This window comes from Narcine bancroftii, chromosome 10 (assembly GCF_036971445.1).
Source record: "Narcine bancroftii isolate sNarBan1 chromosome 10, sNarBan1.hap1, whole genome shotgun sequence".
Taxonomy (NCBI): Eukaryota; Metazoa; Chordata; class Chondrichthyes; order Torpediniformes; family Narcinidae; genus Narcine; species Narcine bancroftii.
The window spans coordinates 69,952,124-69,967,043 of record NC_091478.1 but is presented as its reverse complement, the minus strand read 5'-3'; the positions used below and the strand labels follow the sequence as shown (position 1 = coordinate 69,967,043).

Below are 14,920 nucleotides of genomic sequence, written 5' to 3'. Positions count from 1 at the left end.
TGGAGTTTTGCCCGCATGTGTGAACTTTTTAATTACACTTTTTTCATCAAACATTTGATGATAACAACTTAAAGCTTCCTGAAATTGTCCATCAACCTTGGTGAATCTTTTCACATTTTGGTCCATGCTTATCTTGTTAGTCGGGGTCCTTGGGGTGGGCACGGCCATCTTGATTCCTGTGCGCTTGTGTGAGTCTTCAGTTGGCTTATGCGTGAGCCTTCGGTGGGTTCATGTAATGGAGTTCGGTTGGCACATGCGCGAGAGTTAAGTGCCCTGACGATATTGAAAACACATCCTTAACTCTCGTGCATGCACCAACCAAACTGCAACATGTGAACCAACCTTGCATGTGTGGTTGGTTTGCATATTGGATTTCAGTTGGTGCATGCATGAGCCTTCAGTGGGTTCACATATTGAAGACTTGCACATTCATACAGGAATCAAGATAGCCACACCCAGTCCCAAGAACCTGGAATGCTGACTAACAAGTTAAGTAAGAATGTTTGCACTAATGATGCTGGTGCAAAAAAAATATCATGACAATAAATTTTGATTCTGATTCATTAGGTCAGTGATAGTTGGATATGAATTCCTAAAGCCTGATTTTATTTTCATACAAATCAGTAGTTGCATTGAAAATTACACACAAAATGGAACAGAAATACCAGAAATGGCCAGACAGCATCTGTGGAAAGAGAAACACTATTGTTAGGTTGATGACCTAGACATTAAATCTCATTTTCTCCCTCAGATACCAACTGACCATTTCCAACATTGCAATGCACAAAAATTAGGGTTTGTAGGCAGCTGGAAAGCAATACCTTGGCTGTTTTGTCGATATGTATGGCATTTGGAATGCAAAAAAAAAATGATGATCATGGAAATATGGAATTGTAGCAAGGTCTCTACGGCTACAGCTAGATTATAGCTATCGGTTAGCCCTATGGCTGTAGCCACAGAAGAGAGACACACACACACACACACACACGCACACCCACACACACACACACACACACACGCACACCCACCCACCCACACACACACACACACACACACACACACACACCCCGAGTAGCGTGTATTTGACACTAAATTTATTCAGTGTCAGCTCAACCACGTTACCACCAGGGCGTGGCTTGAGTGGGCCGACTGCTGATTGGTTACCTTGGGGGCCCCCACAATCCACCGGCGGTGTTTGACCAGTTTCACCGCTCTATCGGCAGCCTATAGAAAAAGGCATTTCACCCCGCACGATGCTTTGCCAGTTGTTGCGTTCGATGGCCATTTCCTATGTCGGCCTGAGGTGCAGCGATTGGGACACTGTTTTTAGGAGGCTGGTCCCCTGCTCCGTGGGATCAGGTGAGTGATGGGCTGGTCAAAGTCCAATTTGGCCAGTTTCAACCCGTCGAGTGTGAAAGTCTCTCCCTTGCCACTAATGTCCAAAAAACAGGTGGAGCTGTGGTGTCTAATGACATGGTATGGCCCCTTGTAAGGCCGCTGTAGAGGTGGCCAGTGAGCCCCGTACCAAACAAAGACATATGTACAGTCAGTAAAGTTCTTTTGGACCTAATTGCAGAGTTGGCCATGGGGGTCTAGGTTTAGCAGGGGCCAGGGTGCCTAGGTGCTCGTGTAGTTGGGACAATGTGGTTGCCGGGGCTCCCCTTAGTCCTCAGGGTCCATCATGAATTTGCCTGGTATAACTAGGGGTGCGCCATAGATTAACTCAGCAGAGAATGCCTTGGGGTCCTCCTTGGGTGCAGTGCAGATTCCTAACGTGACCCAAGGGAGATTGTCGGCCCAATTGGGTCCAGTAAGCCATGCCATTAAGGTTGCCTTAAGATGTCTATGGAACCCCTCCATGAACCTGGTGGCCTGAGGGCAATATGCCATGATGTGGTGGAAATGGGTCCTTAGGGCAATGGCTAAGGCGGTCCACAGACTGGAAGTGAATTGGGCCCCCAGTCCGATGTAAGGTATTCGAGGACCCTGAAATGCACTACCCAAGTGTTGAGTAAAGCCCGTGCGCATGCTTCTGTGAAAGCCTCTGATAGTGGCACCGCCTCTGGTCATCCGGTCAACCATTGTGAGAAGGTAATGTGCGCCTCTGAATACGGGTAGGGACCCCACAATGTCAATGTGCACAAGGCTGAAGTTGCAACGTGCTGGCTCAAATGTTTGTGGTGGAGTTTCGATATGAGTCTGGATTTTGGATGACTGGCACTGAGTACAAGTCAGACATACCTGTTCACTACCATTTTGACTGTAGTCCTGATGGTGGGGTGAGCCAAGTTGTTGTCCGAGTTGAAAACCCACCTCTTCCATGTAGCCGGAATGACAGGGTGAGGTTTAGCCATTGACATGTCACAGAGCAGTGTGTGATTGCCAGGGGCAATCTGGATGTTCTCCAGTTGTAAGCCAGTGAGCACAGTCTGGTACACCAAAACGTCAGGGTCTGCTTGCTGCTCATTAGCCAGGGCTGCATAGTCGATGCCAGGGGTAGGGTCATGCACCGCCAAGAATGCCAGACAGGATAGGGTGTCAACCACCACATTGGATTTGCCAGCTATGTGTTCAATGTCCCTTGTCAATTCAGAAATGTAGGACAGGTGTTGCCTGGCTGATCACGGATCTGACACCTTACTGAAGGTGGAGGTAAGGGGTTTGTGGTCCTTGTAAATTTTGAACTTCCTGCCCACCAGGAAGTAACGAAAGTGCCAAATTGCCAGGTACAAGGCTAACAGTTCTTTATCAAAGGCCCTGTACTTGAGCTCTGGTAGCCTGAGGTGTTTACTGAAAAATGCCAGCAGTTGCCATTGTCCATTCACCAGTTGCTCAAGTACACCCCTCGACCACTGTGCTGGAGGCATCTGTTATGAGGGTGGTGGGGGGGGGGCGGGGGGGCATCTGTCCACGGGTGCACGAGTAGGGTGGCATTGGCTCGGGCATTTTTGGTGGCCTGGAAGTCCTCAGTCGCTTCCTGGGTCCATTGTATGTTTTTACTGCCATGAAGGGAAAGAATGGGCTTATAATGTGGGCCACTGCAGGTATGAAGCCTGCAAACTCTTGTAATCCCTTCACCATCGATGTCATGGGGAAAGAGAGAATAGCATCCACCTTAGTGGGTAACGGTCTGGCTCCATGTTGGTTGATACGATGGCCCAGGAAGTCAATAGTCTCTCGGACAAACTAGCTCTTTGCCAGGTTGATGATTAGGCCGAAATCACTCAGCCGGAAGAATAATTGTTTTAAGTGGGCGGTGTGCTTGGTGCGGGTGTGGCTGGCAATTGAAATGTTGTTGAGGTAGACGAAGGCAAAATGCAGATCCCAGCCCAACTGCATCCATCAGTCTCTGGAAAGACTGAGCCATGTTTTTTAACCCGAAGGGCATGCAGAGAAATTCAAACAATCCAAAGGGGGTTATGATGGTAGTTTTTAGGATGTCTTTGGGATGTACTGGGAGGTGATAGTCCCTGAAAGGTCCACCTTTGAGAATATCCATGCCCCTTGCTGGTTAGTGGTAAAGTCCTGGATATGGGGCACGGTATGGTGGCCTCGTTGAGGCGGCGGCCATTTCTGCATGGCTTCCAACCACCCACTGCCTTGGGGACCATGTGGAGAGGGGATGCCCAAGGATTATTGGAGCACCGCACAATGCCGAGTTCCTCCATCTCTTGGCTAGGTTGAGTTTCTCAGGGGTGACGCTGCACCCTGATGTAGAAGGGAGGGTCCGATTTGGTGCCTCACTGAATCTTTGGGATCTGCAAATGGAAGAGAGGCGTGGTGATGGAGGAGAATTCTGTTAGGACCCGAGCAAATTTATTGTCAGCAGTACTCACTGAGTGAAGGTGGGGGCTGGTGAGTTCATTGCCCTTGAGCGAGAGTGACTGAAATAGCTGAGCGTGCACCAGCCTGTTCCTCTTGATATCTACCAGGAAGGAGGTGTGGCCATCATTGAGAGCAAGCATGTTGCTCATGAGGGTGAAAGGGGCCCTCCCTGTCCCCCAAACCATTGATATGCAACAGTCAGGCAGCACGCTTGTGCTTTGAGAGCCCAAAAGTGCACGTTTACAGCTCTTTGTTGGCCACATACCTTCCTTGTTCTGGGGGCTGCTGGAGGAAGTTAATGATGCAGGCTGTCGTGTCCTGATTGAGGGTGCTGACCACTGTCGTCGGCAGAGATCCATTGACTGGCGCACAGCGCCTCAGCTTGCTGGAACCACACCCATGGTTGTGACGTTGGCCAGCTTCAATGCTACGGCAATGATCGCAGGCTGCTCTTCCATCTTCGGGTCCAAATCACCATTTGGACCAGTCTGGGACACCACTGTAGCAAGGTCACTACTGCTACAACTAGGTTATAGCTCTCGGTTATCCCCTAAGGCTGTAGCTCGAATCCACAGAAGAAAGACATACAAACCAGTAGAGTGTCTTTGACACTGAGTTTATTCAGTGGTAGTTCTGCCTTTTATAGTCAGCTCAGCCGTGTCACCACCGGAGTGTGGCATAAGTGGGCCAGCTGCAAATTGGTTACCTCAGATGCCCAGGCCCCGATTGGGCCCCCTGAGATCCACCGGCAATGATTGACGAGTTTGAGCCCACACAATGCTTTGCCAGTCGCCATGTTTGATGACCATTTCCTGTTTCAGCCTGAGGCATAGGCTGCTACAGAGTATAATTAAAAATGGTTGGAAATGTAGTTAAACAAGAAAATCTGTAGATGCAGGGGTTGTGTTCAATACACAAAAGTGCTGGAGAAACTAGATGTTGCCCAATCTGCTGAATATTTTTCAATAAAAAATGTGACATTGTAAGTGGTAAACCTTGGAAGAGAGACTTGTTCAGCAAAAATATGACTATTTATCCTTTGTAAGTGGTAAACTTTTGAAAAGAGATGGACTTCTGTGTTTAGCAAACAAAAGGAATCATTTATCCTTTTAAGTATCTAAGTTTTATACTTTTCTATTGATCATCTTTTTTTTTGTAGCTCACCAAGTAGACAAATAAAACAATAAGCATGACCTAAAAAGTGCTAACAAATAATTTACCAAAAAAAGGCAGTAGCAGGTACTGTGTATGCAATTATTTCAAAATAAGAATGCTGAAATATCTAGGAAAAAATTGCACATAAAGTTAATAGCATTTATGTCATTAAAAGGGATGGTTATTCTGAACTAGTGCACAGCAATCCATGAGCAACATTAATTTTTTACTTTCCAACATTAGCTCTCGAATCTACTCGAACTTATTCAATTCTATCTTCCCACAATCACAATAATAAAATTATATTTACTTTTCGTCAGGAACTGGCAAGTTCATATAGAACACTTTTGTCATGCTAATATAGTCTTGATTTCTTCATATCCCATCAATAATATTTTCCTTCATAAGATTTTGTGATTAGTTAAAAATAACTAATTTCAGATCAATGCAAGTTTAATTTTTCACAGGATGTCTATGCATAGCTGGTTGGAAGGTATATATATTAAATGCGCACAACTACACATGTAAAACAAAATTCATGTACAATATATGCTACCTTTAATATACAATAATATTCCCACTTTTTAAAATCTGTTCCCCCTGCTCCCTTTGGTTCCCCTCTGTTTTGCAGTTTTCCATACAGTTCCCCACTTTTTCCAATTCGTTCCCCCTGCTCCCTTTCTTTCCCCTCTTTCCTGCAGTGTTCCCCACGGTTCCCCACTTTTTCAAATCTGTTTCCCCCACTCCCTTGGTTCCCCTCTGTTCTGCAGTGTTCCCCACGGATGCCAGAAAGATGCTGCATAAAACAATACCAAGTTAAAGGGCAATAGCCAGGAGAGGCAGCAGATTGTCTGTTCAGCAAATAGCTACAAACTGGAGAGGTGAGGTGAAATGTGGTGGTAGTAGAGGCTGGTGTTATTAAGAAGGAATTTTTGGACTAAAGAAGCTATAGAATTGGAGTCCAACCTGGGTCCAATATGAATGTCGATATAGTTATTAAGTAGTAGAGTAATTGAGTATCGTTGGACATCTTCCCGTTGTCTCCTGTGTGTTCAATAAACTTACCTTTGATTGTAAACCTTGTGTCCAGACTTGCCTCTCTGTGAACCGACCAAATCTGATACTTTTCAAACACAATTGATAGAGGTAAAGCCACCTATAGGAGGGGCAAGAAAAATGTTTAAGAGGCCAGTCAAAGGTCAGAAAACTTGGTCTGATTAGGTTGCAGAGGTTGTGTAAAGCAAGGCCACACTAGAATGATAATTAAAAGTTTTAAATGTTGGAAATTACAACTTATAGACCAGCCACCAATGGAGCATTGTCAGTGCCCCCAACATATTAAAAAGTTGAATGTAAACTGTAGAAGTTTTGATTGTTTGAAGTCTTTAGAGAGTAAAGATGGAGGCAGATAGAAAGAATGCATTGGAATGCTCACTTCACTAAAAGGCAAAGATCAACATTTTGACATAGAATAGATTGGTGTTGACAATGAAATAGGGACATGGGGCCAATTGGAAAGGCACGATCTTGTTGGGCAGAAGGGCCAGTTATCATGCTGTATCTCTTGTATGAAATGTGAATATATAGTGTTATATGCTGAGGAAACCTGGGACTATTTTGTGCTAGAGCATGAAATTTAACACTGTAAGAGCCACATTACACTTGACAGTGGTGCATGGATGGTGAGACACATTGTGTCTGTAAGCGACCCAGTAGCTGGATGTGAGTAAAGAAATGCACTGTTAAACTTACAAGCGTTCCTAGTATTTATTTATTTATTTTTTAATTTTTTTTTACATTTTTCACACTATTAACCATACTAACCAAAATACACACAAACATTTCCCTCTTGAATATACACAGTGTTATTTTCTCCCCTTTCCCCCCCTCCCTTCCCTCCCTCCTTCACCCCCCCTCCCCACCCACTCAACGTTCAACCTATATGAAACATTAAACCCATTAAACAATGTCATCACACAATGAAAATAAACAAGAACTTTGTGTCTTCTACTTTTACATACTGGGTCAGTTCATTTCGTCTTCTTCTCCTACTGTCATTTAGGCGGTGGAGGTCCGTGGTAGGACTTCTCTGTTGTGTTCCATGTATGGTTCCCAAATTTGTTTGAATACTGTGATGTTATTTCTTAAATTATATGTTATTTTTTCCAATGGAATACATTTATTCATTTCTATGTACCATTGCTGTATTCTCAGGCTATCTTCTAATTTCTAGGTTGACATAATACATTTTTTTGCTCCAGCTAAGGCTATCATAATAAATCTTTTTTGTGCTCCATCCAAATCGAGTCCAAGTTCTTTACTTCTTATATTACTTAGAAGAAAGACCTCTGGATTTTTTGGTATGTTGCTTTTTGTGGTTTTATTTAATATCTGATTTAGATCTTCCCAAAACTTTTCCACTTTCCCACATGCCCAAATTGCATGTACTGTTGTTCCCGTTTCCTTCTTACAGTGAAAACATCTGTCTGATACTGTTGAGTCCCATTTATTTAACTTTTGGGGCATGGTGTATAGCCTGTGTAACAAATTATATTGTATCATGTGTAACCTCGTGTTTATTGTATTTCTCATAGTTCCAGAGCATAGCTTTTCCCATGTTTCATTCTTTATCTTTATGTTTAGATCTTGTTCCCATTTTTGTTTAGGTTTACAGCTTATTTCCTCGTTCTCTTTCTCTTGCTGTTTGATGTACATGTTTGTTATAAATCTTTTAATTATCATTGTGTCTGTAATCACATATTCCAAATTGCTTCCTTCTGGTAACCTCAGACTGCTTCCCAATTTGTCCTTCAAGTAGGTTTTCAGTTGGTGGTATGCAAACATTGTATCGTGAGTTATATTATATTTATCCTTCATTTGTTCAAAGGATAATAATTTATTTCCCAAAAAACAATTTTCTATTCTTTTGATCCCTTTTCTCTCGCATTCTCTAAAGGAAAGGTTATTTATTGTGAAAGGGATTCGTTGATTTTGCATCAATATTAATTTTGGTAGTTGATAATTTGTTTTATTCCTTTCTACGTGAATCTTCTTCCAAATGTTGAGCAGGTGGTGCAGTACTGGTGAATTCCTATGTTGCACCAGCTTTTCATCCCACTTATATAGTATATGTTCAGGTACCTTTTCCCCTATTTTATCTAGCTTTAATCTGGTCCAATCTGGTTTTTCCCTTGTTTGATAAAAATCTGACAGGTATCTTAATTGTGCTGTTCTATAATAATTCTTAAAGTTTGGTAGCTGTAAGCCCCATTGTTTGTATGGTATAACCAGGACACAGCAGAGGGATAGATCGAAATCCACACCATATAGGAAAAAAATTGAAATAAACACAGAGAGAAGGAAACAAAGAAAAAGCATCATTATCTGATTACCAGTGCTGGAGAAGAAAATGGCAGCAGCAACATTGAACCCAGTCATGAACTGGGAAGCCAATGATATCATAGAGACTTTCAAAAATTTCAAGCAGAACAACCTGGCATTAAAAGTTTCCTCAAGGGAGCTACACCAGAGGAAAAAGTTAGTTACATACTTCTTTGGAAAGGGGAGCAAGGACTAGACCTGTGTAATAGCTGGGAGCTGGCCGAAAAGGAAGAAAATAACTCAGAAAGGATATTTGAAAAATTTTCCTCTCATTTGGAACCACGATCCAACCATAGAATAAAGCGATATGAGTTCTAAGGATTAAAACAAAAGCCTGATGAGTCAGTAGATAATTTCCTCACAAGCCTAAAGAATATTGCTACGTAATGCAAGTTCAAAGAAATAGAGGAGAGAATAGTAGACTAACTAATTTGGGGAAGTGCTCATTCTGAAGTGCAGAAAGCTCTCAGAAGAAAAGATAGTTTGAAACTAGCAGATGCCGTAGATGCAGCTAGGGCCTTTGAGGCCACTAGGAGGCAAATGCAATCCCTCTCCTTGCAGGCCAACGCGTAGCACAGATAGAAGGGTCAATGCAATAAAGTGCACAAAGAGAAAGCCTCAGATTTCTGAGAACTGTAGGGGGTGCGGCAGATGACAGCCCTTCAATGACCGCAAGAAATGCCCTACATATGGTTCAAAGTGCAGGATCTGTGGGAAGGTCAATCACTGGGAAAAGATGTGTTACAGATCTTTCTTTGGCTTGGCTTCGTGGACGAAGATTTATAAGATGTGTAGGTCTGCCACAAAAAGAGAGAGAAAACAAGAATACAGAAGGAAAGTACATTAAGGGAAGCAACAGCAGTGATTCCGACACATTGATGCTCAATATCAAAACAATATTCCTCCATGAGACATCCAAGAAAGGGAAGGAAGGAAAAATTGAATTGTACACCAAGTGAAAAGAAAGATCAGAAACAAACCAACAATATTCAACTTGAAAATAAAGTTGGACATTAGATCACAAAGCAACATCCTCCCACTCAGACTGTACCCTCAGATGATTCCTGAGAATGTCGTGAATGGGTACCTGGAAGAAGGCACCACTAGAAGCTGTAAAGGCTATGCTCACAGCCTATGGTGGCCCAGTGATTAGACAACTAAGAAAAGTCCAAATAAAAGGCAGACATAAAGGAAAGAGGATTATATGCAAATTCTTCGTGGTTGACACCAACAGACCAGCAACCCGAGAGCTAAATAGGAATTACATCTAATCTCTGTAAACAATGAGATCAGGGAGAAGAAAATGTCCAAGAGGATGGATAGCTTTCAAACTTTATTTAAAAGATAACAGAAACATAGCATACAATATAAAAATAGTCAAAGAAATTTTTTCATTAATACCCATTCCCCCCCCCCCCCCACCCTTACAGCCAGCTCCCTTAAGGGGAGCAACAAAAAAAAAAATTATTTATATGTAATATTTTTTTAATGTAAACATTTCAAAATATATCTAAATGCATATATTTCAAATACGGAGACCACTTACTAACAAAATAAGAATAATTATCATGTAAAGTATAAGTAATTTTTTCCATAACCATACATACTTTCAATTCATTATGCCAACGAGCTATATTAATCTCAGTATCATCTTTCCAGGTACTAGCAACACATTTACGCGCTACTGATAATACCAAATTTACAAAAGCAATTTGAATTTTATCGAATCCCATTCCTCTTAATGAATATAAATTTCCCAACAAAAAAATTTGTTGGATCTAATGGTAGTATAAAATTATATAATTTCAAAACTACTTTAATTCCTTGCCAAAATGATTGAACTTTAACACAATTCCATACAGCATGTAAAAAAGTTCCAATACATGAACCACATCTAAAACAAGAATCCGAATTACTAAACCCATTTTTTTTAAAACTTTTCCGGGGTCAAATATAATTGATGTGAAAAATTATAATTAACCATTCCATATCGCACATTAGTCAATTTAATTACATTGTCTTGACAAATATTCACCCAATCTTCTTCAGGAACAATAAATACTAAATCACTTTCCCATTTAAGTTTAGATTTCTTCCAATCTGGTTTATCCATTCTATCTTGTAACAAATTATACATAACTGAAATATAACCCTTTTTCAGTATAGAGGAAATCAAAGATTCAAATCTCGTCAAAATAGGTAAAATCATCTCTCTACCATAATTATCTTTTATCAAACCCATAAGTTGATAATACACTAACAAAAAATTTACAGGTATATCAAATCTTTCTCTCAATTGGTTAAAAGAAAGAAATTGCCCCTCTTCAAAACAATCTTGTATTGTCTTTATACCCTGAGAACCCCAAATCTTAAAATGATTGTTAAACATTGAAAAAGGAATAAGCTGATTATTATACAAAGGAGTTAAAATAGATAATTTATCTTTCGACCCTAACACCCTATTTTTTTTAAAAACCAAATCTTTAATAAATGTTTCAATACCGGCATATCATATTGCTGTAACAAATTTGAATTCCAACGAAATATAAATTCATGTATTCCAATCCTAGGAATACACGCCAACTCCATTTTAGCCCAGCTCAGAGGCTGATCTAAATCCATCAATCTACTAATGAACTTCAACTGGGCCGCTTCATAATAATTTTGAAAATGTGGTAATTGTAATCCGCCCAATGTATACATTCCATATGGAATGCCATTCGAACTAATCTACCTTTCCATAAAAACTCTTGCACTGCTTTATTCTTAGAAAGTAAACAAGGTAGTGACTGGAATAAATATTAAATTTGAGGAAAAATATTCATTTTAATACAGTTAACCCGATCAATTAAAATTAATGGAAATCTTTCCACTTAATCAAATCTGCTTTAATCCATCTTAATATAGGTACATAATTTAATTGATATAATGATTGATAATTCGTATCCATAAACACACCTAAATATTTAATTTTACTTTAATTTTATAATTGTTTTAAATTCAGAATAATCTCCCACTCCAACTGGTAAAATTACACTTTTATCCCAATTAACTTTATATCCCGATAATTCTCCAAATTTCAACAAACACTCTTGCAATTGTTTCAACAACCGTTCCGGTTCTGTTAAGTATACAAAAACGTCATCCGCAAATATGTTAATTCTATATTCTTCATTCTTAACCCACATCCCTCTAATTTCTTCATTTTGTCTAATAGCCTGAGCTAACAGTTCAATAACCAATGCAAATAAGGCTGGTGACAATGGGCAGCCCTGTCAAGTTGAACGAGTCAATATAAATGGTAAAGAAATCTGTCCATTTGTCACCACCCTACCAATTGGGTTCGTATATAAAGCCTTAACCCAACCAATAAAAAAAGGGGAAAATTTAAAATTCTCTGACCTTAAATTAAAAATCCCACTTTTCTCCAAATATCCACCAAATTTAAATCTTTCACTAACGGATTAATTTGTGTTGCCATCTTTGATTTCCTTAAACTTTTTGGATTTCTATCCAATAAAGGGTCGAGAACACAGTTAAAATCATCACCAACTAAGACATTTTCATTGGCTTGAGTTAACAATAAAAAAGCTTCTGAAATAAACCACTCATCAGGGGCATAAAGATTCAACAAAGTCCACGATTCAGCAAAAATTTTACAATTCACTCTTAATACTCTCCCAGCATACCCCTTTGAAGATTCCAATTCAAAGGGTAATTTTTAATGAATCAAAGTCACTACTCCTCTTGCCTTAGAATTAAAAGAAGAGAAAATATAATCAACACAATCCCTTTTCAATTTCAAATGTTCTTTCTCAGTCAAATGTGTTTCTTGTAAAAAAGCATAGCAATTTTCATTTTTTTATATAAGCCAATATTCTCTTTCTTTTAATTGCACTATTTAACCCCTGCACATTAAAAGTTGCAAAATTCAATTGAGATATGTTTTTTAACTACTAATATAGTTACACACTACAAAATAATGCTCCCCTCTACAATTCTTCCAAAAAAGAAAAACTCCCTAAAAAAAAAACCCAAAAAAAAACCACCCAAAGGTAGTAATACCCTAAAAAACTGGGTGTTGTTAACGCACTAGTGGCAGATGACTGTCAAAGTTTTCAGTGTCATCCACCCCCCCCCCCGCAGCCAGATACATATTAATTATTTAATCAAACACAATCAAATATAGTCCATATATTCAAGTCCAATGACTGCTCCAGATCTTCAACATTGTGTCATCTCTTCTTTCTTTCTATTCTTTCCATACTTTCCATTCCCATGTCCATTTGCATTTCCATTTACTCTCCTCTTAGGAGATAATGGAGGAGAAAGTCCATTTTTCGCAATTACAGAAAAGAATTGGAAAAAAACCTAAGCATCATGATCATTCTCAAAAAATTGAGATTGAAAATTTCCATAGAAAACCTTCAACATTGCAGGATAATGAAAAGCAAACTTGTAACCTTTTTGCCACAAAACGTCTTAACCATATAACCATATAACCATTTACGGAGCGGAACAAGGCCATGTTGGCCTTTCGAGTCCACACCGGTTCACTGATTTTGTGCGTCCTCTTTAGTCGTATTAAATTCTCGTCGTCTTCTCCTCACCTCTTGACTCAAATTAACATAAAAGAACACCCTATTATGTTGAACCATTAATGGAGATCGATTCTGTCTTGCATTCTGCAGTGCCATTTTTTTTTTTCTTTGGCTTGGCTTCGCGGACGAAGATTTATGGAGGGGGTAAAAAGTCCACGTCAGCTGCAGGCTCGTTTGTGGCTGACAAGTCCGATGCGGGACAGGCAGACACGATTGCAGCAGTTGCAAGGGAAAATTGGTTGGTTGGGGTTGGGTGTTGGGTTTTTCCTCCTTTGCCTTTTGTCAGTGAGGTGGGCTCTGCGGTCTTCTTCAAAGGAGGTTGCTGCCCGCCAAACTGTGAGGCGCCAAGATGCACGGTTTGAGGCGTTATCAGCCCACTGGCGGTGGTCAATGTGGCAGGCACCAAGAGATTTCTTTAGGCAGTCCTTGTACCTTTTCTTTGGTGCACCTCTGTCACGGTGGCCAGTGGAGAGCTCGCCATATAACACGATCTTGGGAAGGCGATGGTCCTCCATTCTGGAGACGTGACCCATCCAGCGCAGCTGGATCTTCAGCAGCGTGGACTCGATGCTGTCGACCTCTGCCATCTCGAGTACTTCGACGTTAGGGGTGTAAGCGCTCCAATGGATGTTGAGGATGGAGCGGAGACAATGCTGGTGGAAGCGTTCTAGGAGCCGTAGGTGATGCCGGTAGAGGACCCATGATTCGGAGCCGAACAGGAGTGTGGGTATGACAACAGCTCTGTATACGCTTATCTTTGTGAGGTTTTTCAGTTGGTTGTTTTTCCAGACTCTTTTGTGTAGTCTTCCAAAGGCGCTATTTGCCTTGGCGAGTCTGTTGTCTATCTCATTGTCGATCCTTGCATCTGATGAAATGGTGCAGCCGAGATAGGTAAACTGGTTGACCGTTTTGAGTTTTGTGTGCCCGATGGAGATGTGGGGGGGGCTGGTAGTCATGGTGGGGAGCTGGCTGATGAAGGACCTCAGTTTTCTTCAGGCTGACTTCCAGGCCAAACATTTTGGCAGTTTCCGCAAAGCAGGACGTCAAGCGCTGAAGAGCTGGCTCTGAATGGGCAACTAAAGCGGCATCATCTGCAAAGAGTAGTTCACGGACAAGTTGCTCTTGTGTCTTGGTGTGAGCTTGCAGGCGCCTCAGATTGAAGAGACTGCCATCCGTGCGGTACCGGATGTAAACAGCGTCTTCATTGTTGGGGTCTTTCATGGCTTGGTTCAGCATCATGCTGAAGAAGATTGAAAAGAGGGTTGGTGCGAGAACACAGCCTTGCTTCACGCCATTGTTAATGGAGAAGGGTTCAGAGAGCTCATTGCTGTATCTGACCCGACCTTGTTGGTTTTCGTGCAGTTGGATAATCATGTTGAGGAACTTTGGGGGACATCCGATGCGCTCTAGTATTTGCCAAAGCCCTTTCCTGCTCACAGTGTCGAAGGCTTTGGTGAGGTCAACAAAGGTGATGTAGAGTCCTTTGTTTTGTTCTCTGCACTTTTCTTGGAGCTGTCTGAGGGCAAAGACCATGTCAGTGGTTCCTCTGTTTGCGCGAAAGCCGCACTGTGATTCTGGGAGAATATTCTCGGCGACACTAGGTATTATTCTATTTAGTAGAATCCTAGCGAAGATTTTGCCTGCAATGGAGAGCAACGTGATTCCCCTGTAGTTTGAGCAGTCTGATTTCTCGCCTTTGTTTTTGTACAGGGTGCAGTGCCATACATAAAATCATTTCACGATCTTGATATTTTAAACAATGAATCAAGACTGCTCTCAGTGCTTGTCCTGGAAGTGGTCTTCTCCTCAGAGCTCTATGAGCCCTATCCAATTCCAAACCTCTGGGATGCAGTGTTTAAATTTTTTTAAATAGGGTCAGCACCTTCCATATCCTTTGAAAGACCAATATTTTCACATTATTCCTCCAACTTTGATTTTCCAACGAATCAATCTTCTTC

At 41.2% G+C, this 14,920-nt stretch overlaps 1 protein-coding gene across 2 annotated transcripts in view; it reads left to right on the top strand.

The window, feature by feature from the left end:
• The first annotated feature begins 1,232 nt into the window (after positions 1-1,232).
• Positions 1,233-14,920, top strand: part of nfat5b (nuclear factor of activated T cells 5b) — a 197,458-nt gene continuing 183,770 nt past the window's right edge. For both annotated transcript variants that reach the window (XR_011345714.1, XM_069901284.1), the window contains exon 1: positions 1,233-1,359. Coding sequence is in view for 1 of the 2 variants with exons in the window: in XM_069901284.1 (XP_069757385.1) it covers positions 1,254-1,359 (106 nt within the window). In the remaining variant the exon portion in view is untranslated. The remainder of the gene's footprint in view (positions 1,360-14,920) is intronic.